Raw genomic sequence first — 22127 nt, forward strand, 5'->3', positions numbered from 1 at the left:
GGCCCCGCGAGCGGCGGCGCGGGAGGGCGGCGGCGCGGCGGGTGAGGTGAGGGGGGAAAGGTCGCGAGGCGGCGCGCGGCGATGATGTAATGGCTTTGTGCGGCGGGCGCTGCGCTCTCTGCGTGTTGCGCGCCCACTCGCGGCTCCGGGGCGGCGGGGGCCGCGGGGGCCTCGCAGGACCTGGCCCGGCCCCCCCGCGGCCCAGCGTGTGAGTGAGGGGCGGGCGGGAGCGACGGGGGGCCGCGCCCCGCGGTTCTCTCTCGGAGCCGCGCCCCGCTAGGCCTCGGCCCGCGGACGCGGTGGGGCTGCGGCCCTGAGGCGGCCCGGGGGCGGAGGAGACATCGGGGAGCCCGCGCGGCCTTCTGGGGGTGCGCCGGCCTCGAGGGGGCAGGGGAGCGGCCGGACGGGCGGGCGTGGGGGGCGTCGCGGCGTTCTGTTGCGGGGAAAGGGCTTGGAGGTTGCTCGGGGTGCGTGGGAGGCCTCGGCTCCCTGGCGACGCTTCTGGGAGAGTGGCGGGGCCGTGTCCGTGCGCGTCCGCGGTGACCAGTACCGCGCTCGGCAGGAGGTGGGCTCGCTTCGTGCCCCAGGGATCGAAAAGCGTCATCTCTGCTCGGTGCGGCGCCCCGACCGGCCGCCTGTTGGTACTCGGCGGCTCTCCGAACGCGGCGGAACGCTGGGAGGCGCTTTGCTTGGTGCCACACGCAGCCGTGGAGCCCGAAGGAGCGCGTTCTTCTGACCCGCTTGTGGGCCCGGGTGTCCTTTTGATCCACTGTACTAGAAAGGCTTGCCAGCGGACCTGGCTTTTTGCAGCAAGTACAGTTACCAGCGGAACTCTGAGGGTTTTGTGTTGGGGTGAGAAACTCACGTAACTGAAACGCACGTGGTTCTGGTGGCTCTGCTTTGAAGGGTGAAGCTTGTACCTGCTGTTAAAGCATCTTTTCCTGATAACTGAGAAATGACAACCTAATGCTTTATTTGTCTCTTAGGTAAAAAAGAAAAGTAAGGTTCTCTTTATGAAACTGATCCTCAGTCAAGTGTAACTTTTGATGTATGGTCTCTAAAGCCCCCCACTATGCCAGCAGCTACCGTAGACCATAGCCAAAGAATCTGTGAGGTCTGGGCTTGTAACTTGGATGAAGAGATGAAGAAAATCCGTCAAGTTATACGGAAGTATAACTATGTAGCTATGGTAAGTAAACACTTGATGTTTATCTAAAAAGTTCTTGTAAAAAAAAAAAAAAAAGCATGATGATCTTTTTTGATGTTAGTGAACTTGATGCTAGTAAAATTATTTTTCCACTTTTTATTGGGGAAAAAAAAGTGTGTTCTTAATGCATAAGCGTTAATATCACCATCTGTATTGTGTTTAAAGCTTTGTTTGTGCACAACATTCTTCAGCTATGGAATTTTTTGATGCATGAAATGTTTTATTAAAAACAGGAAGTGTGAAGTTTTATAGGTGTTTCCTACTAAAGTTATGCTTTTCTCTTTACAGGATACAGAATTTCCAGGAGTAGTTGCAAGGCCTATTGGAGAATTCAGAAGCAATGCAGACTATCAATACCAATTATTACGCTGCAATGTAGATTTGCTAAAAATAATTCAACTAGGACTGACGTTTATGAATGAGCAAGGGGAATACCCTCCAGGAACTTCAACTTGGCAATTTAATTTTAAATTTAATTTAACGTGAGTCTTACATCTCTATACTGTCGGATGTGTATTTCTGATTTAGTGAAAATTTAGGTTATAAAAGTCATGACAAATATTTTTAATCTACTGACTGGAATCCTTTATGTGAGGGGGACTTGTGTTAGCTAAACGCATGCACTTTATTTCTTTATTTCAGTATAGTCTGTCTTGCAGAGATTTCAGTTCTGGATTCTTCTTGTTAATATGTTGTTAAAAAATGCAAGCTGTTTTTTTATGGTCTGTCAGAGCTGTGTTTTGGCCTTCATTTCAGAACTAATTTTGTATTAGTGATAAGCCTTTAAGTATGAATGTGACTTTCCCAGTGGGCTGAGATGCCTAAATAAGGTTCTGATTACATCTGGCAGTACTTGACAAGGCTACTAAAGCAGCTATGGCCCTGTCTTGACGTTTTCCATAAGTAGACATAATTGGTCTGACAGGTTCTCATATGGCCTGCTAAAAGTTTTAGAGTAAGCACGAAATTTAAATTTGTTGAAGGGTTGGCGATTTTTGGCAGTGTTTTGGGTTGATCATCGAAACACTCAATGTGCATGAGTTAAAATTGCAGCATACAAAGAAGCCCAGAGAAGAAGCCTTTGTGTGTTCTTTTTTTTTTTTTTTTTTTTTTTCCCCCAGATAAAAAGACTTATTTTAAAAGTAATTATGATTCTTATGAGGGAAATCTGCTGCTGTCCCTCTTAATCTTTCTACTATTCTAAACAAGCAATGCCTATCACAAATAAGTTTAGTCTGAGAACAACACGCTCTTAGACTTGTTTGAAGCATCTCTTGAAAGAAAAGGAAGTGCAGATTTGATATTTTGGTGTATCTAAACTTGGCTGTATGAGTGCTGCATGGAAGATATCTGTTAGAAGAACATGCTAGAGATGCTGAGTGCAGTAGAAGGAGGAAGAGGGATGAATTAATAACTTTCAAACTAGGAAGAAGAGCCTGGGTTATGTTTTATTTATTTTCTAAGTTTCTAAGGTCTGCTAATATCAAGCAGCTGAAAACAAAAGTAGTTTTCCATTCATTTGTTTCAGATGCTGCATAAATAAGAAGGCTTAGTAAAGTAGTATCTAGAGTGTCATTCAACTGACTTGTTGCTAGTTCATTGGAGGTGGGGAGGATATAAGTGGAAATAAGTGCTGCATAAAACATGAACATTTTGAATAGGGATGCCAAAGTATGTGTGTGTGTTCCTAAACTTCCTTTCTGGGAAGTGGCACTGCTCCAAGTGTTCTGTTTCTAAAGCAAAGTGACTGTACACTTTTCCTAGAAGAAAGTTTGGGGTTGTTGGGTTTTTTTTGTTTGTTTGTTTTTTGTGTTATTCCAACCATTTCCTGTCACTGTATATTTTTAAGGAGCATAATTGATTCTATAAACTATCTACCTGATTAGTACAGAGGAACAAACTAGAATTATTTTGAGCATGATAGGCATGTTTATTTTGCATGGGTTCTGTAATGTGTTATGGAAATGGACAGGTGTTGGGAAGCTGATGCCTTAAAGCTGGAGAACTAATGAGCAGCTGTGTGGGAGAGAAGGAAAAAAAGATACAACATGTCCTGAGAATGTATTTCTCTCTTGATGAGTTATGACTTGCTTTTAGGAATAAGAAATATAAGTCTGCAGCTGAACCTAGTAGTCCAGTTGGATCGTCATATCTGTTTTATTTCTTGTGGTTTTTCCCCCATGAAAATGGAAAACTATATGGTGAAGAGATTTTGTAAAACAGTATGTTATAGACAGTAATATGAATAATGTCTAAGTAGAGCCAGCTTTGCATTTTTTTTTTCCATTAACTGTTCTATATGTTCCAATGATTTTGAAAATTATACTTCAGATGATACTTTTAAAGTTTTATCCACTTTGGTATTTTGTAACGAAAAGCTCACAAAATTGAGAGTGGTAAATGGAACAAATGCAGAGATAAAATGGATCAAGTAAGGCATATTGGAATTTTTGTTCCCTCATTGTTAAACTGTAGGTTCAAAATCTGACTGTTAAAGAGAAGTTGATTTAGAACAAAATGGCAGGCTGTCTGGATTTCAAGAGTTGACTTAATGGGGCAAGTGCTGGATTTCTAATTGTAATGAGGGGTTTTAATGAGCATGAGTCTGAGTATTCACACAAGCTTAAATTACAGATAGCAAGAAGTGGATGGAAAACACAGAACAAATACAGCACTGGAATTTGGATATTAATTTTGTAATATAGCAGGTGTCAGTGCTGCAACTATTTTGTTACTGAACAGGATCTGTTACCTTAAACTGTTAGGTAACTGTATCCTTACATGTACTTTCCTCTGTAGACTCTGCAAAAATGGAGTTCTGTGTAATGAGAAGAGGAATAGGAAGTAGATTTTTGTGAAGGAGTCTGGAATGGAGGTGCTAGGAATCATGAAATGCTAATGAAAGTTAACAAAAGCTATGAAAACTGGTCATTTTTATAATAAACATTGAAGAAATTCAAGTTGCTGGTCCTATATTGCTAGTAATGTCTCTGTAATGAATAAGGGGGGGAAAAAAGGTTACCAAATTTATAATCAGCGAGGTCTGTAGATTGTAAAAGTGTTTTTCTCTCTGTTTTTAGAGAAGATATGTATGCACAGGACTCTATTGAACTGTTAACAACATCTGGTATCCAGTTTAAAAAGCATGAGGAAGAAGGAATTGAGACACAATACTTTGCAGAACTGCTTATGACATCAGGAGTTGTACTATGTGAAGGAGTCAAGTGGCTTTCATTTCACAGGTAAATTTTGCACGTTAACTAATTGAGTTGTCTGTTTTGATAATTGGGTTTTATGTCTCACGTATTAAGCGGTGGACATCTGCTGGTGTATGGTATATATCTTGATTGGTAAGACTTAAAGAACTGTTTCAGCTATGCAGGATATTGTTGTGTGTTAGAAAAGTAGAGTGTGTGGGATGCTAATGGCATAGATGATGGCTTTTTAACAGCAAAACTTTGAGCAAGCAATGCATGGAACTCCTAGACCAGCAGGTGGCATTGCGTCTCTAATATCACATGTGTACCTAATAGTAGCAGTGATTAAAAACGAGCTATTTGTAAGCAGTTTTTAAGCAAATGCGGTTTGTTTCATGAAAGATACCATAGAATTATTAGTAAAGATTTTTATGAAGCAGAGTTATATTTCTTGTAAATCTGCTAATATGGGCAGGCAAAAATTCTTCAGCTTAGGAGAGGCCTGATAGAAGTCTTAATTCTAGCAGCAGCAGTGAATATACTTTGCCATTCATTCCATCACAGGAACATGTTTTCCAAGTAGAAATAGAAATGAGAATCCCAGAACTATGTGAATCCCTCAAGATATGAGGACAGGCTGAGAGCTGGGGCTCTGGAAAAAAAGAAGGCTTGGGGGGTGAAGGGGGAAGGGGACGCGGACGACAACCTTATAGTGGCCTTCCAGTACTGAAGGGGGCCTGCAGGAAAGCTGGAAAGGAGCTTTTCAGAAAGGCACGTGGTGACAGGACAAGGAGACATGGTTTTAAACTGGAAGAGGATAGATTTAAGCTAGATAATAGGAAGAAATTCTTCACTTTCAGGGTGGGGAGACACTGGAACAGGTTGCCCAGTGGGGTTATGGATGCCCCCTCCCTGGAAGGACTCAGGGCCAGGCTGGATGGGGCTCTGAGCAACCTGGTCTAGAGGGAGATGCCTATAGCGGTGGGGTTGGAACTAGGTGATCTTAAAAGTCCTTCCAACTCAAATAGTTCTATGATTCTATGATATTTTTCTGTTAATAAGACTTAAACCTTTAAAACTTAAGCATTAGTAATTGCACAGTGAGCTAAATGCCAGGGATAGCTTGCACTTTTTACAGGCAACTGTGAGTTTAGAGGCTTATTGCTATGTAATGAATGTAAGTTGACATCTTGAATGCTGTCTGCTAAGCAAGTCAACAAAAGTAGAATAAGTTTTTTAGCTGAAAACTGGAGGTTTCTTTGCAGTCATTCATGTTTATCATGTGTGCTACATTGCTAGGTGGTAATATGTTTGTTGTCAAAACTGGGGGGGAAACAACAGACCAAATTCCTTATCCTTAACTGTTAAATGTTAGAAAGGGAGCTTGGAGGAGAGAAAGGCGGATGAAGTATTTAATCAGAAGTATTTAAGTCATTAAGCAACTGAAAACTAAGGCTTGCTTTGGCAAGGAATGTAAGATAGAAAACAAAAAATTGTACATACCAAGGAAAGTATTTGTATGCTTTTCTTGGTGGAAAGAAAACTGAAGAACAAAACTATACAGATGTTCCATCTGAACATAAACTTAAATGAAGATGCTTTCTCTTAATAGGGACTTAGAAAGGCATGTTGTTATGCATCTTGACAGCTAGCAAAGCTGTGGTGCTCTGCATATGACTTAATGGCCTTACACTAAGATTCAGTAAAGTTCAAAAGATTTCTATAAATAATTATATTTTTTTAAAAAAAATTCCGTATAGGGCTGTTAAAAACTCAAGTCTGATTGTCTGAAATAATTAAACAATATTGCTTAGTAGAAACACTTCTCCAGTTAGACTGTCTTTCAAAAAAAAATAATCTGTAAGTATGCTTGTTGCCTAATTCACTTACAGTGTCTTCCATTCAGGGCTGTATCTGCTTATGCTACGTCTTCGTTCCTAAATAATCTTACTCTCTCTGTCTTGCAACTACAGTTGCAGCTTGGTGAAAATGGTGGAATAAGAATGCCATTAACTGTTTCAAAATAAGCACAGATGGTTAAATGGGTGATGAATTAAGTTTCTTTCTGCATCTTAAACGCATTATTATCTGCAAATTTGTAATTGACAACAACAGAATAACTTGAATAGATCAGGAGAAGACCTGAGGTACATGAGATACAGGCCTGCAACCTGTGTATGAAAAGGCATTGCCACATAGAAGCAACTACAGCTACAAAGTTTTCCTAGTGTTAACTTCAAGGATGCAATGTAACCTGTACTAGCAAAGGAGTGCAAAGGTCACTTGTTCACTAGATATTATTTTTAAAATGTTGCTTTTTTTTATTGTGATTGTTGACAACACTATGCTAATGATGGCAGTATAAACTGCAGTAATGGGGTGTTTAGCAGTTTGCCTCAGGTTTTTGGGATAGTTTTAATAATGATCATTTGCATCTGCTAAAAAGTGTATCTCTTGTGGGCTTCACTGAAAATGTCTTTAGAAATCTTCTTCAGACATCCTCATAATTCCCAAACGCTGAATGTCCACAGCTCTGCTGAAAGTATTTAAAGGCTTTTGCATTTGACAGAGCATGTTGATGTTAAGCAGAAAACCTTGGAGTAGTGGGTGAAATTCTGAGAATGGTAAGGATTTGCTCAACTATGAAATGAATGTGGGTCACAAAACATGCTGCAAAGAATAGTAAGCAGTTGTATCTTTGATTATGTTCTATTAGTGTAAATTTGAAACAGCATGACAGCTCAGCTGAAGCTTTGTTTCATGTAGGCTCTTTGTGCATTAATTCTTAGAATAGTGAAAAGTTTGTACTTGGTAGTTGCTGACTGCTGTTGCTTCTGGTTTTTCAAAATGCTTTGATTATTGCTAACACCCAAAATTTTTAAGTCTCTTAGTACAGTGACAGAGGAGGAAATACTTTTTTCTTAGAGTGAGAGGTTACCTGCTTTGGTTTTATTTTCCATTCTTCAATTTTCTGGAACTCTTTTATGTAATTTTTTTTTTTTCTAAGATAGTAGCTTCTGAAATAGCTTTCTCTGCATGCTTTCTACGTGTATTTGATCTACATTTGTCTTGGCATCCTGACCTACTGGCAAATTTGTGTGGATCTGCAGTTTTGTTAGACATGACTGAAGAAAGTTTTTCTCTGTCACCAATTTTCACATACAGTAGCTTCACAGGAGACTACATTAAATGTTTAGTGTATTAAAATTTAGTTGAGTTGATGAGAAAAAAAGAGAAGGCCCTCAATTTATAATTCTTGTCACAGTCAAGACAGTTGTGGATATTTAGCAATTCTAGCCAGCTGTAAAACAACAGCTCACATTCTGTTTTGGGGTGTTTGGCTTGCTGATGCAGTGAAGCCTGTGTGCAGTCTTCTCGATATTCCTTGGGAGGTAGGTACTGTGGATACGTCTCTTAGGCTTAAATGTTTTTTGAGAAGCTGGGAAGTTCCTAGCCATTGCATTTCATTAATAATTTATGTCTAACTGCTTTTAGTTAAACTTAAAACCTGTTGGCTCACTTCTTTATGAATACAGGTAGTTATATGATGAAGTGAAGCTTTTTCAGTCCTGTCAGGTATTATTTATTTCAGATTGGTGCTTGGGTAAAGTTCATTGTTAATTGTCGATCTGATTTCTTTTTTCTTTTTTTTTTTTTTTTTCCGGGTAATGAGTGAAAGAAACATAGTCACATTTGATCTTCTCTTGATAGTCTTGTTGCCTACAGCTGTCCATGTTGATTGAAAAACAGTGGTTGTAAAAGTGCTTATGGTACTGTATAGCTCCAGGGATTGTGGATAGTTGCACTTACCAACTTTAAGTGATTGTATTAGAAACAGTGAAAGCTTTTTAAGAAAGGAAGCTTCCCTGCTCCGGGGTATAAACCAACCACTAATTGCCTGTTATTGTATTCGAAGAAAACTTCACTAATGAGCAGGTAATTGCATAATTGCTCTTTGTGAGCTGCCTTACCCTTTTGTTATTCAGCAGTGGCCACTTGAAAATGTTTCAACTAAATATATCTTAGCCTTGAATTAGAATGGTAGTTCTTATGTCATTGTAGGTACAGATGACTGGAGCATATCAAACCCCAGAAGTATACTAACAAAATTTTGTATGCCTTGGTACTGCATTGTGATCAGTAATGTGTGGTTTTCTGATCGTTGTTATGAGCACAACAGGAGTAAGCGTAAGCACCAGGAACTTTCAGAAATGTATGAGAGAACTTGGTTGAGCTGACTAAAACTAGCTTGTGCTTGGGATCCATGAAAAGATATCTAACAAATGCTGCCATGTAATGGAAGGGGGATTCAGTTAAATAAATTCACCGTTCACTTATCATGTTCAATTTTCTGTGTGAGGATTTCCAAAGGAATGTATCTACAACAGTCTGTGGAGGAAAAAAAAATTCTTATCATAATTGCAAATTTGTTATAGATTGCTCTTTCTCAGTACAGATACTAAATGAATCCTCTGTTCTTATAGTATTTCCTTCTTATAGAAATTGAAAATGTTTTCTAGTAGTCCAGTAATACAGTTTGTTCAAAGAAGGGTGAGCACTGGTATTGTTTTTTTCTCTGGAAAATTTTTGATACAGCTGTTATATTTGAGTCGCAAGAAAAACAGATATCAGGAACTCACTGAGTTTATAAATAAGCTCTGTAGTCTCTAGAGGATTAAGAGTCTACTTAATCCTGAGCAATTTTGTTAGTTTTTTCACTGATGGGGCTTTTTTTTTTTTTTTTCCCACTTTGTTCCATGGAGGACTAACCTTCTGTCGTAGGTGATCTAATAAAATAAAGTTTCCAAGCTTTTGTTTTGATAGTATGCAACAGTTTTTTTTCCATCCTAAGAGTGCACTGAAAACCTTTATCTTTGGCTCCTTTGCTCCCTGACTGGTGGCTGCTGCTGTGGAGCTTGGTCTGCTGCCAGCACAGCTTTAAAGCAGCAGTTGCAACACAGGACTCATTCCGCTTGAAATTTCTGTTTAGCATACTGGAAACTCCCTTGGGAGAGCTGCACTAGTCTATATCATCTGCTTATCTTGTATTAATGGGCTTCTAGGAAACAATACATACGCTCCCTGTGTGTTCAAGACTTTCTGCTCTCTGCTTAGAAATTTGTAAGATCAAGGTGATGTAGAGATCTTAGTCATATACAAAAGGTACAAAAAGCAAACTTTTTTACAAGTATGTAAGCTAAAGCTTTAAGCCTTCATCAGCAGTCACCAGTCTAAGTGGATGTAGTACAGTACAGGATCAGTAGTACAGTGCTCTTATCTGATTTGTGTATAGAATCACTAAGATTGGAAAAGATCTCTAAGATCATCTAGTACAGATGTCTATCTACCACCAGTATCCAACCAAAACCTCCTCTCGTGCAACTTGAGGCCGTTCCCTCTCCTCTCACTAGTTACCTGGGAGAAGAAGCTGACCCTCCTAGCTGTGACTTCCTTTCAGGTAGTTGTAGAAGGTAACTATTATAATTAATTGTATTGTCATATACAATACATATAGCTCATCTCACAGCTAATGCTGAAAGACCCCAGTCAAGAATTTGGACCATGTTGCAAAATTCTTCTAGGGTATGATGGTCCTGCAACCAAGAATGAACATGATAGAAACTGAGAATTCATGTCTGGGTGGCCACTCGTTCACTTGAATTAGACTGTGAATGCGTTGTGAGTGCTCCTTAAACAGCATAAGCTGACACTGCCTTCAGTTGAACTTTCCTGCTGGTACAGTCATTTTTAAAGTTGCATACCAGCTGCTGTGGTTTAATCCAGCAGGCAGCTCAGCACCACACACAGCCTTTCACTTGTTTCCTCCTCTCCCCTGTGATGGGATGAGGGACATAATTGCAGGAAAAAGAAAAACAATGAAACACCAACAAAGTAGAGCTTGTGGGTTGAGATAAAAACTGTTGACTAAGACAGAAAGGGAAGAGAGAAGTAACAAATCTTAGTTACACATACACACATGCACAAGACAAGTGATGCATGATGCAGTTGCTCACTGCCCACTGATAAATACCTAGCAAGTCCCCAGGCAGCAGCTGCCCCCTGACCAACTCCCCTCAATTTAATGGTTTTCACATGATGTCATATGGTATGGAGAATCCCTTTGGCTAGATTAGGTCAGCTGTCCCTGGTTCTGTCAACTCCCAGCTCCTTGTATCCCCGAGTCCATCTTGCTGGCAGGACCATGCAAGAAGCTGATAAACTGAAATATCCTTGACCCTGTTGGAAATATCCAAATAATTTTGTCAGGATGGTATCTCTGATAGAAGCAGATTTTATTTGCGATTGCAATGGTGGGTGTCCCGCAAGCAGGAGCGCACCTATGAACGCAGCAGTAGAGCTTTTGTACCTTGTCTCTCCCGTGCCCACTCCCTCCCCTGTTTTCCTATTGGCTGGGTATTCTAGGTTCATAATCTTACCAAAGATTTACATTTGTTAATTACATTCTGACACTTGTTGATTCATGCACTATTTGGTCAGTCACCAGTCAGTCACCATCTTGCTGCTTCCAAGGTGTCTCATTGAGCATGCATTCCTGGGGGAGGTTCACTTAGAGGATAAGTGATGGATCAGAGACCCCCCGAAAAGAACTATGGCGGCGGAGACCATTAAATAAAAATTCTTAACTTGTTCTAATGCAAAAGCAATGTTTGATTCCCACAGCACTGTACAACACTGCTCAGCAGCAACTAAAACATCAGTGTGGCTTTTCTCCTAAAGTGACAACATAGCATCATACCGATGCTATGAAGAAAATCAACTCTGTCCCACCTGAACTCAGGACACCAACGAAGTCTAGGAACCTATATAATTCATTAACCTAATAACATGGAAGATAACGTGTCAGTTTCCTGTCTGGTTCAATGCATAATACTGCAATCCTGCAATTATGAGGGATTAGGAAGGATCAGATTTATGATCAGATCGTGAATAATCTGGTTTATTAACTCTGTCTTCCTAAGAAAAAGGATAAGTAGTTATCAGTCCTGCTTACTGTGTACTTTAAATCCTCTGCTTCATCTTGTAACCCTTTGTAAAAGTAGGCTATTTCATGCTTTCTGTTTTTACTACCACACCCCCTTCCTATGTTCTCTTTCTTCAGTAAAGAATTATGAAGAGAAGGAAGTCTTCCCAAGCTCTTCTTCACCATGCACACTCTATAAAACCTCAGTTTTTCCTACCTAGCCTTGTATGTACATAACAAATTTTTCCAACTTGTTCTGTCATTGCTTTCCAAATGAGTCACGGTCTACAAGCTACTGAAAGTTGTTAGCTGTCTAACTTTGTGCTGATTTAATTGGGAAAGCTGAATGGCTGCCTGCTCTTCACTGCCGAGGATTAAACTTACCTCCAGGCGTAAAAATGTGTTGACTCATGTAAAAACTTGTCCTTCCTTTGGATTTTGAAGTAGAAGCCTTCTCCTCTCTTTCAGTCCAAGGAACCAGCTAGGAGTCTTTCTGTTTAAGTTCTTGTTATCAAATATTCTAATCAGATCTGCAAGTAGATCATGTTTTTGCTTCACGCGGTCGCTTGAGAATAAATTGTTTTCTCTGGAAGCTGCAGTTGGGGCCATTTAACTAATTCTTACTCTGTTATAAGAGTCAAAGTTGCATTGAACTAGGCAAAATACCTTCCTCTTAATGTTTAATAGTGTTGATATTGGAAGTGAAGAATGTTTCAAAGTTATTTGACTGTATTGTCAATTTTTGTTATATTTGTTAATTTGCAGTGGATATGACTTTGGTTATCTAATAAAAATCCTGACCAACTCTAATTTACCGGAAGAAGAGCTGGACTTCTTTGAGATACTGCGATTGTTTTTCCCTGTCATCTATGATGTAAAGTATCTCATGAAGAGTTGCAAAAATCTGAAGGTGAGTAATCTGTTAATGATTCAGTCCCAGCACTTTTCTGGGGGGGAAGGGGGACAGAATACTTTCTGCTGAGAGCTTATCTTCTGTATTCTGGTTTTCTGCTTTTCTGCTTTTGCTATGATAATATCCTTTAAACAGGACTGTTCTCTAACTTGGTGTGTTTATTTTTAAAGTCTTTTGATAGAGGCAGGTGGAAATGCATGTCAACTTTTATAACTACTTACCAGTTAAAAAGTCTTGCATTGATACTGTATTTGTAGCTATGCCCAGTCTTTGTTGCCAGATGATAAACTCGCATTTGGGATTAATCCTTCACTTCTTGAGTGATAAGAACTGATGGGTTTCACATACTCTTATTTCCTCATTGTGCAGTCCACTAAAGGGCTGCGGTCATCTTCACAAAGGTAATTGCAACGATGATGCTGTGGAAGTCTCTTGGGAAAAGGAATGGAGTGAAGAATGTTTCAGATGGCCCTGTAAGGAAAGATAAAGAGCAGCGTATGCTCAAGAGCAACACGTGACTTCTAGGAGAGAAAAAAAAAAAAAAAGCAGTTTTAGAAACTAATCTCTCATGTCAGGCCAGCGGGGCTGCTAATTGGCCTGATGTTTGGAGACTTAATTGAAGCGGAAAATGAATTGAAACAAAGTATGTTGAAGGGGAAGACAGCAAAGTGAAAGATGCTACAGGGATTGTTAACAACTGTACTTGCTAAAGAACTTTAAGATTCTGGACTGCTACGGGAATGAAGTGCACCGCTCATCTGAGGCAATAAATGACTGTTGGTTTTATGGAAAGTAACGACTTTTTTTAGGCTTTCTTAAAAAGAACGTGAACAAAAAAAAGCACTGACTGTAGTACAACTAAATCCTAAGGCGTTTCACTTTGTCATGCTGAACTAGTGGTCTGCGTGGAGTTAATAGTCCTTTGTTTCCTTGAGGTATTTTAGTGTGTCACTCAAATAGTAGCTTACAAAGATGTGTAACTTCTTTTGTTAACCAAATTGATGAAAATGGAGATCTCCCTTTTGGTTATTAAGAAAAGTATACTTACCAGTCTTCATCCAGTTTTTGGGATAATCAGTTGGGCAGATGGCTGGATATTAGAGAACATTTTAGATGTGTTTTTTCTTCACAGAAACTAGAAGGGAAACAAAAACAAGCTTCAGAAGTCTCTTAAGGGTTAGGGGCAGCAAACTCAACACCAACAAAAGAAAATAACCTTCTCACTTCCCAGTGAAGTAAAATGTCTCTTATCTTTGTGTGGTGGTGATACGCTTACTAAGAACAGTATGTATCATCTACTTCAGTGACCTGAGAAAGGCAGCAAAGTGACATTCCATATCCCTGTTCCAGGTGATATTCCAAGTGGTTTTGGGCAGGAGAGAATTATATTTCTTGTCATCTAATTAAGACAGTTATGTGTAACCTGCACTGTTTAGATCTTCAAATGTATTTTGGAAGATAAGAAAAACCTTCATGAGTCGTCTTTCAGCAAAACTTAAGGACAAGGGTGTCTTTTCCACAGTTTAGTATGTAGGTCAGCTTTCCTGCAGCAAATCTTGTTCCTTTCTTCTAACTTGCAGACTGGTAAAAACAGGAGGGGATGGGGGCTGTCCTACCACTCTAAATACCAGCAGTGAAATTATTGTGGACTTGTACTGTACTGAGAGCAGCTGTCTGAAAAAAAAAGTTGCTAAATGTTGCATATTGTGACTCTAAAATTGCATGCACTTTCTCCTAACATATGTCACATTCAATCTCTATTAAATGACAGAGAATTGAACTGCTGTGCAGTTGTCCTTTATTGACTTGTGTAAGTTATTTTCATACAAAAACACTGACTTACTGTAAGCTTCCCACCTACCTCTGCCCTCACAACCAAAAATGAATTTTTAGCACTGATAAGACAAATATGTTTGAGGATGTAGAAGCTGTTTACTGCTCTTGTAATGAATTTGCAGTATGCTACTCTAATAAAAATGGACGTTATTAGTGTACTAAGCATGCAGACTGTGACTAACTTGAGGTATTTGTGTAGTATAGGTTAAATTCCTGCTTGGCCTCTAAAAATCTCTTCATGTAGACAACTCCATGCAGTTTTGCAGTAATAGCAACTCTAAAGTAGATTTTTAGCCTTTGTTTTCATTTTCTTCTGAATCCTTTTCTACCATCTTTCTTCCCCACAAGTTAAATATTCTGGAGTGTGAAGGTCTTTCCTGAAAGAAAATTTCAGTAGCCTAATAATCTTTGGAGGTGATTGTAATGAAGTATTTACAAATATATCTATTAGTAATTATATATATTGGAAGGATTATTTTCAAAGCATTCTTTGCTTTGCTGCTGTTTCTATACATTTTGCTACATTTCAGAGTTTGCAGCCGCTGTGTAAAAAGTACTGATTCATGATTGAGTGTTTTTTCTTAAAAGCTGTTTGAAGCTGATGCAGATAGCCTAACAGCTAGCACTGCATAATGATGAGGCAATGTTAAGTTGCAGCTTGGGGAAGTCAAGAATTTAGAAACAGCAAATTGGAAAGGCGACTGCTGTTGCTAGTACCAGTAGCTAATTATTGGGAGTTAGATTATAGAGAACATGCTTTTATTTGAGATCTGATTTGAGATCTGCTCATCATCCCTGAACTTCCTTAAGGGTATAACTTATACAACTGAATTGGTGTATATGCAGTGTTTGAATGTTGTCTCCAAGCAAATGAAGAAAACAAGCTTCAGTGCTTGACTGTATTATGTATAGACTAATTCTCAAATTTATGCAAGCAATACTCAGCTGTTCAAGCTAGAAAAAAGTTAGACATGCCAGTACCAGAGGTTCGTGTTGGTTTGCTTGGTGTTACTTGGGAATGTTATTACTTGAGCTTTTTTTTTTTTTTTAAATAAAATGTGCTGTGTTAAGATTCATAGAAATTTTCATAATGTTAGGTCTGACCTCTGGTCAGATTTCTATTACTGTATCAATTCTAACATTATTACACTTTTACCTCTTATTGCTTCCCTGCCTATGGTTGAAACAGGCTGAAGGTGTTGAGGACACAGGTGACCTCAGATACTAGGCAGTCTAGATTTAAGATCATTTCCTCTGTGTGATGTTTTCACATTGCAAAGGCTTATAGTTTTGCTAAAGGTTTCTCCTTGGTTTTTGATCTCTTTAGACCATAAAGCATGTACCATGTGTTTTAGTCCATTTCTAGTGGTTTTAACACTTAGTGATTTTTAAAAAGTATAAAATTATATTCCTCCAGTTTACAAAGATCACAGTTAAAGTATAATGCAGATCACTTGAAGGATAGACATACATACGTAAAACCAAAGTAAATTTCTGACTGTTTGCTTCTGCAAATGGTTATTATCATTTTTGAGCCACTAAAATGAAAAGTTACTTTAGTTGCTCTACAACTTGGAAGATTTCCAACACAATCTAAGCTTAATAGAAAAATAAGCTTCTAAACTTTTGAAGCTTTATCTTATAGGAGCAGGTAGGTTTGCAGTGATTTCTGTACCTTTTCAGTATGTTCTTTTAAACCACGTGTCAGCATTCAGATATTGAGTTTTAAATGGTTCCTTTTTGCATGTGGGATGCTTATGCTCTTTTTTGTAAGTGGTAGATTTCATTCCATGTGGTGTTATTATTAAATATACATCTCTGAGAGGAAGTTAACTATGTCTTTGGCTTTCATCGTGTTAAAAAACAACTTGCAAAACAGAAATTCATCATTTGTATGTTCTTTTTTCCTGCCCTCTTATGGCAGTTAATGAAACAAATTTTAAAGACAATTAGAATGTCTTGTAGAGATGGACTGTTTTTTTTGTTGTTGTTGTTTTGTATTTCCTGTAGCTTTCTAGATATTTAAGGATATTCCTAGTTTTTGTAAAAGGAAGTGAAAAACCCTCAACTGAACTGTTGAAAGGTAAGTGGAAGAGAAAACAAGTATTTCAGAGGAAGCCTAGATACTTTATCTAAGCACCCATTTGTAGGAACTTGAATTCTGGTATTTGCAGTAAGACATTTGTACCATTTAAACTTCCATTCAAATAGAAGGGTTACAGGAACACCTTGTTTTGTTCTTCAGCATCGCCAGTCCTTTCAGCCTGTTGAAGGGATTGTTTTGTGAAGTATCAACGTCTGTTCACGGGGGAGGATGAAACATGAAGCAAATAGGAGTTTTGTTGGACACAGACACAGCTTGATTTAAGCTCTTCTGAGATGGAACTGAATACAACTGTTGATACAGAAAGCTTAATCTTCCACCAGACAGACAATTTAAGCCTCTGTGCAAGCGTTTAAAATATACTGAAGTTGAAAGTCTGATATAACAAATTTTTCCCAAATACTGACGTTCAGGTGTTTTTTTTTTTTTTTTTTTTTTTTTTCAGCAGTTAACAAATGTTTTCATTTTCAGGGTGGATTGCAAGAAGTGGCTGAGCAGTTAGAGCTGGAAAGGATAGGACCACAACATCAGGCAGGATCTGATTCTTTACTCACAGGAATGGCCTTTTTCAAAATGAGAGAAGTAGGTGCATGCGTTTTGGTTTTGTCTCCATAGTAGTAACTTGCTGTAATAGATGGAATTGCCAATTCTGATAAGTCTGATGTATTTTAAGGTGATTTTAAGGGGCGGGGCTTCAGGGGTCACTGCTTTCTTGACAGATATAAGGCTGTATTTTCCCCACACTAAGTGTGAACTAGCCCTACTGTTTCCCCATTTAGCTACTGTGAGCATCACTTCTTGTTTTCATTGTATGCCTGTTTTTTCCTTCTTTTCTTTCCATTACCTATTTTGCAGAATTTCTTCTGCAAAGTGGCTGCTGGAGCCAGACGCTTTTCTGGGTGACTGTATTCAGGCTGCTTTTCTGCAGAGCTTCTGTTGAGCTGTAATACTCAGCTGGTGTTCACTGCTGCCTGTGACAGGCCTAGCAGCAGGGAATGAGCAGCTCTGCCTGTGCTAGCTGCTTTCAGCTAAAACTTGGAAGGTACAATGTTGTAAAACATTACATGTCAGTCAATTAAAATTCTGCAGAAAGGGAAATCAAGTCTTGTAAGCTTTTTATGTCCTTGCTATTTGTATTTGCAGATACAATGGGAGAATACTAGGATATCTTTCATGAACTGAATAAACAAATTCTAAATGGGCTTCTTGAAAGCAGTTACACTGGAGAAATGCTAGGGCATCTGAGTGTGACATTCTGACAGGAATTTGGTGTATTTAATAATGACAATAGCAAACCTCATCTTTTTATAAGGTTTAGTATTGCATGCTGAGGGTTCTGCTTTCTGTAACATGGCCTTTTGTATAAAGGAAAAAAGCTGGCCATGAGTTTCTAACAACTACTGGTGAGACAGCAGGTGAAATATAAGTGCTGTCATGTGCTCTGGCTTGCTCATCACAACACTGTTCTCTCCTGAAACTGTTGATGTTGTGGAGCTGCTCATGGGCTACAGGTGCAGCAGAGGATTTTGCTTCTGCTATGATCCACCTGTGATCCCCACAGGTGCTGTTAACTGCAATCTGCATGCTATTGTTAATCTGTTGCTCTTGTATTCGAAACAAAATCTAAAGCAAATAAAGGAAAGTATTTGATTGTACCTAAGGTGCTGACTTTCAAAACCGATCATCTCATGTAACAAATTCCGGATTATTGAAGAAACAAATTATCTGCCTGAATTTGTCTAAGCTCTTACTCAGAGAAATGTAGCTTTTAGTGCAAATCATTTGTTTAAATAAGTCAACAAAGACTGATTATTTTTTCAGGATTTCTTTTAAAATACAACATTTTGAAGTAAAAACATGCTAGTCAACAGCAGTAAATATACTTAGTGTGCACTTCTAAAGCCTTTTCAGTTGAGTTCATTGTTTAGCAATATATGTTGGAGTGAAAAACTTTGTTTCACAATGTTTTTAAAGGTACAAAATGGTATTGTTAATGTAAATAATTGCTTTTAGAACTTCAACTTGCTGGCTTTTCAAGTCCCAGCCAAAAAGTTCAGATCTTTTTCTTTCCATCAGAAATATATAAATATTGATGCTGAAACAGCAAGCTGTGGTTTAGAGGTTTTCTTCTCTGTTTATAATTCCAATAGTACAGCACCTGAAAGGTTCTATTGATAATTTAGACTTTAAAGTCCTAGATAAATGCAGTCTTAGTTTAAAAAAAAAAAAAGTTTCTTTCAATTTTGCTTTTTTTTTTTAATGAAGCTGCCCTCTTAGAGGAGGTAGCTAAGAAATGCAGGAAGATACATTTCCTAAACTCCGTAATTCCTGTGCTCGAACATGTACCTCCTCATTCTCACCTCACACCCCTGTAGTGTAAATCCATTTCAATACAAGGTATGATGGAACCCCCCACAGTGATAAGCAGGTAAACTGTGGGCACTTGCAATGAATACTAAACATATATCTGTTGTGAGAAAGCAAAAAGAAATCTGCTGGAGAAATATTTTGTTGCACCTTCAGAAAAGCAAGTAGTAGCTGAGGTGACACCAAACTACCAAAACATGTGGTGGTTTTGTCATGTGAGGTGCACAGAGTGACTGATGGTATTCCTTGACTGATTTACTTGAAAAAATTGCACTGTATAGCATGCTTTGATCGTGTGTTGAGATTAAATGTATTGTTATGCTAATTATGTCATTTGAATCTTGGGATGTGATATGCAATGCTAAAACCAACAGTAATGCTTTTAAACCTTTCTATCGTTCTGTGTAAACTGGGTGTTTTTGGTGGCATTAATACGTGTCTTTCTTTTAACACTTCAGATGTTCTTTGAAGATCACATTGACGATGCCAAATATTGTGGCCACTTGTATGGCCTTGGTTCGGGGTCATCTTATGTACAGAATGGCACGGGAAATGCTTATGAAGAAGAAGCCAACAAGCAGTCATGACACGAAATGAAAGGCCATCTTTTTGAGCTCCACATGCTTGTACATACGTTTTATCTCTGGTTGAACCCCTTGGACAATAAGGCTTTTTCCCCCCCTTTCTCAGCACACTTTCTTTTCTGCCTTTCTATGTACTAAACCTGACTGTTCCTATCACAGATTTTGATCTTAATATTGATATGTAGAATTTTATGGGTTACTTTTGGAGTCATAACTAGCCCATTTGTAAAGAAGTGTGTGTAGGATCAGTGTGGCAGAGAGAAGGGGAAAGCTAAATCATAATGAATAGTATGGTAAACTTACCTATATTGGTCTTTGGTCTTAGGTTTTTTGTCTCTTTCCCCTCCCTTTTCCAAATTAACTCATGCTGATTGTAACTAACTTCCCATTCATGTCTGTTCCTTCCAGTATGCAGGCGTTTTAGCTATTCAAGATTGTGGACCATCAAATTTGCACTTTAGAGAGCGACTCTGACTCAATCCTCTGTTTCATTTGAAGTTTTTTTTTTCTTCTGCCCTTAGCTAGGAAACAAGAATCTTCCAAGTTCAGCAGCTTCACACTGTATTTTTGGCATCTTTTGGTATTTCAACCCATAGAATATGACATTTGCTGCATAACCTGCGTTCATTCAAGCAAAACAAACTACTGAAACCATAGTAACTGCTGTTGTTTTACTAATGTTCTGCCATCAGACACATCCTGCACGTGCCAACTGCTGGTTGGCCTGCTGCTTTAGATCCGCTCTGTGGGGAGGGAAAGAAGCTTGAGAAAACAGCTTTACACCCCTTCAGGAAAAGAACAGCTCTGACTTTACCATCTTACCATTAAGCTGAGATTTGAAGGCTATTGGAATAGTAGGAATTTTGTAATGGTGCACTTCCCTTGATTAACTTTTATTCTAGTGACGTATACTCCAAATATTTTTTTATGAAGTCATATTTATTATGTACTTGGTTTGACAATTTTTGGAAGTCAGTTTAGTTCAAGATAAAACCCAAAGATCTGAAAAAAAAAATAAATACTATTTAAGTGGATTACTGAATCAGGACAACTAAATCGTGCTTTTTTGTAGTTGCTACAAAGACAGATGTTACAGATATTTGTTGTAAAACAACAAAATATAGATAACTCAGAACAAATAAAGTTACCTGAGGATTGTAATGCTAGTTTATTTTTGAGTATATCTTAGCAATATATTTTAGATATATTGTTTTAAAGGACCCTAAAATATGTTCTTATCTCTGCTTACCATGTGTACAGAGCAGTTGTGCAGGAGGCATTTTTGGTATTGAATAGCTAAATCCAAGCCTGAAATGATGGAAAGTGTGACATTGTGTGCCTGGGTGTGCGTGCGCGCGTAAGGGTGTGCGTGTTCTGCACGGAAATCAATCACAGAAAAACTCCAAATGTTCGCCAATTATTCTGTTTACCTTGTACTGCAAAGACAAATAACAAACAGCACCAAACACCTTTTTCATTGAGTTACAACAATGTAACTGGGTGGTTCCTTTTTAAACAACAAATAATTTGCATAACAGAGGGTATTTGTTTTTAAAGCTTTTGTAAATAAAGGCCTAAAAAATGTTTTCTTACATAACAAGAGACTGGTGGTTTTGTTGAAGTTCGTTGTTGTTTTTTTTTTTTTTTTTCCTCCTGGAATGTGCGTATTACAGTCAATAATGCTGTTTTGTTTGAACATGATGGTTCTCTTCCTCTGTTTGTGAAATGATACAGTTCAGTGCTTGCTGATTGATGCTTTATCCAGAGAAGAGTTCTCTTTGCACTGATTTCCACTGACTTGCATTGCTAGAGTGGTAACTACAGCTTAGTCCTGAAGTGACCAAACCCCACTGATGATTTCTGTTGATATCATTATGCAATAGGTAAGGGAGAGTTATTTTATTTTTAACTTTGTTTGTCTTTGGCTCTAACAAGAAGATAGGTGCTGCCTGACAGAAGGACAATGCATTCTTACTGTGGCATCAAACTGCCTTTTAATATTTAGGTTCAACTGAAAACTTTGTGAAATCAATACATTTATTTTCAACTTCAGTAGCTGATAGAGGTAAAAATAATTAACTTTCGGAGGGAATGACTTTTCTAACTTTTCTTTGGGGTTTTGTTTTGAAATAATTTTTTAGGTGTAGGTGAAGGGATGTTTTTAGAGGTTTGTGAAGGTGTGTGTGTGGTAAGAGCTCTAGATCAGAGTGGGATATGCTTTTCAAATGACTGTTGTGCATCCTGCATGCTACTCTGTGCCTTGCTTTGCTTCCAGTTATGGGCATGGCAGAGCTGGGACTCCATTTGCTGGAAGAACTTAAACCCAAGGATGAGCAGCAGGTGTGCACTGCCTGTTCCAGCTGCAAAGGACCATAAGCCTGCAGGATCAGGCTATTTTTGTAAGCCCTAACCTAAAATTCTCATGGGGTGTTTGACTTTAAGCATTTGTGTTCTTTAGTTTTTTTCCTGGCGGAAGAAAACAAAACAAAACAAAAAAGCCCTTAAAAGACACTTATTAACATTAAACTAAGGTTACGCTTTATTCTGTGTGAGAACTCTTTGTCTGATCAGATGTGATCCAGGGTGATGAGAGTTGGTTACAGCTGGGAGGCATCTGTGCAGCACTGTTTCTGTGACAAAATTAGATTTAGTTTCCATTAAGGAGTGACTTGCATGGTGACTTGTCAAGATTATGGAGAAAAAAAAAAAAAAAGGTCATCTCCTCTTATGTATAGGACTGTTACTTGTAAACTGTGGAGCCTGAAATATCAATTTGTTTCCAAAGTGGACAGAATTAATTGCTTTTGTGAAAATAAATGTAAAGGCAGAGTTCCAGCTGTCTAGACATGTACATTTTTGTTCAGAGACAGAAATTCTCTTTGCAGGCTTTTCCTCTTCCCAGTCCATTTAAAATCTATTGTTGGAGGTTTGTCAGAA

General features: G+C 38.6%; 1 protein-coding gene across 2 annotated transcripts; it reads left to right on the forward strand.

Annotated features, from left to right (window-relative positions):
• The first annotated feature begins 28 nt into the window (after nt 1–28).
• Nucleotides 29–20790, forward strand: CNOT7 (CCR4-NOT transcription complex subunit 7). Of its 2 annotated transcripts, none has more exons than XM_085223076.1 (7): nt 29–46; nt 987–1189; nt 1496–1689; nt 4288–4449; nt 12152–12296; nt 16711–16821; nt 19065–20790. In XM_085223076.1, exons 2-7 carry the CDS (start codon nt 1073–1075, stop codon nt 19191–19193), a joined length of 858 nt encoding a protein of 285 aa, XP_085079202.1. In that variant the 5' UTR covers nt 29–46; nt 987–1072; the 3' UTR covers nt 19194–20790. The 2 variants fall into 2 exon arrangements, with proteins under 2 accessions (XP_085079202.1, XP_085079201.1); XM_085223075.1 differs by lacking the exon at nt 29–46 and adding an exon at nt 68–208.
• The last annotated feature ends 1337 nt before the right edge of the window (nt 20791–22127 follow it).

This window comes from Meleagris gallopavo, chromosome 4 (assembly GCF_905368555.1).
Source record: "Meleagris gallopavo chromosome 4, MGAL_WU_HG_1.1, whole genome shotgun sequence".
Taxonomy (NCBI): domain Eukaryota; kingdom Metazoa; phylum Chordata; class Aves; order Galliformes; family Phasianidae; genus Meleagris; species Meleagris gallopavo.

What these genes read in the sequence shown, in the direction of transcription:
- CNOT7 (XM_085223076.1), top strand. Translation starts at nt 1,073, where the DNA reads ATGCCAGCAGCTACCGTAGACCATAGCCAAAGAATCTGTGAGGTCTGG. An exon ending in AATTTTAAATTTAATTTAAC is followed by an intron (nt 1,690 to 4,287) that starts GTGAGTCTTACA and finishes CTCTGTTTTTAG; the next exon opens with AGAAGATATGTATGCACAGG. An exon ending in AAGTGGCTTTCATTTCACAG is followed by an intron (nt 4,450 to 12,151) that starts GTAAATTTTGCA and finishes GTTAATTTGCAG; the next exon opens with TGGATATGACTTTGGTTATC.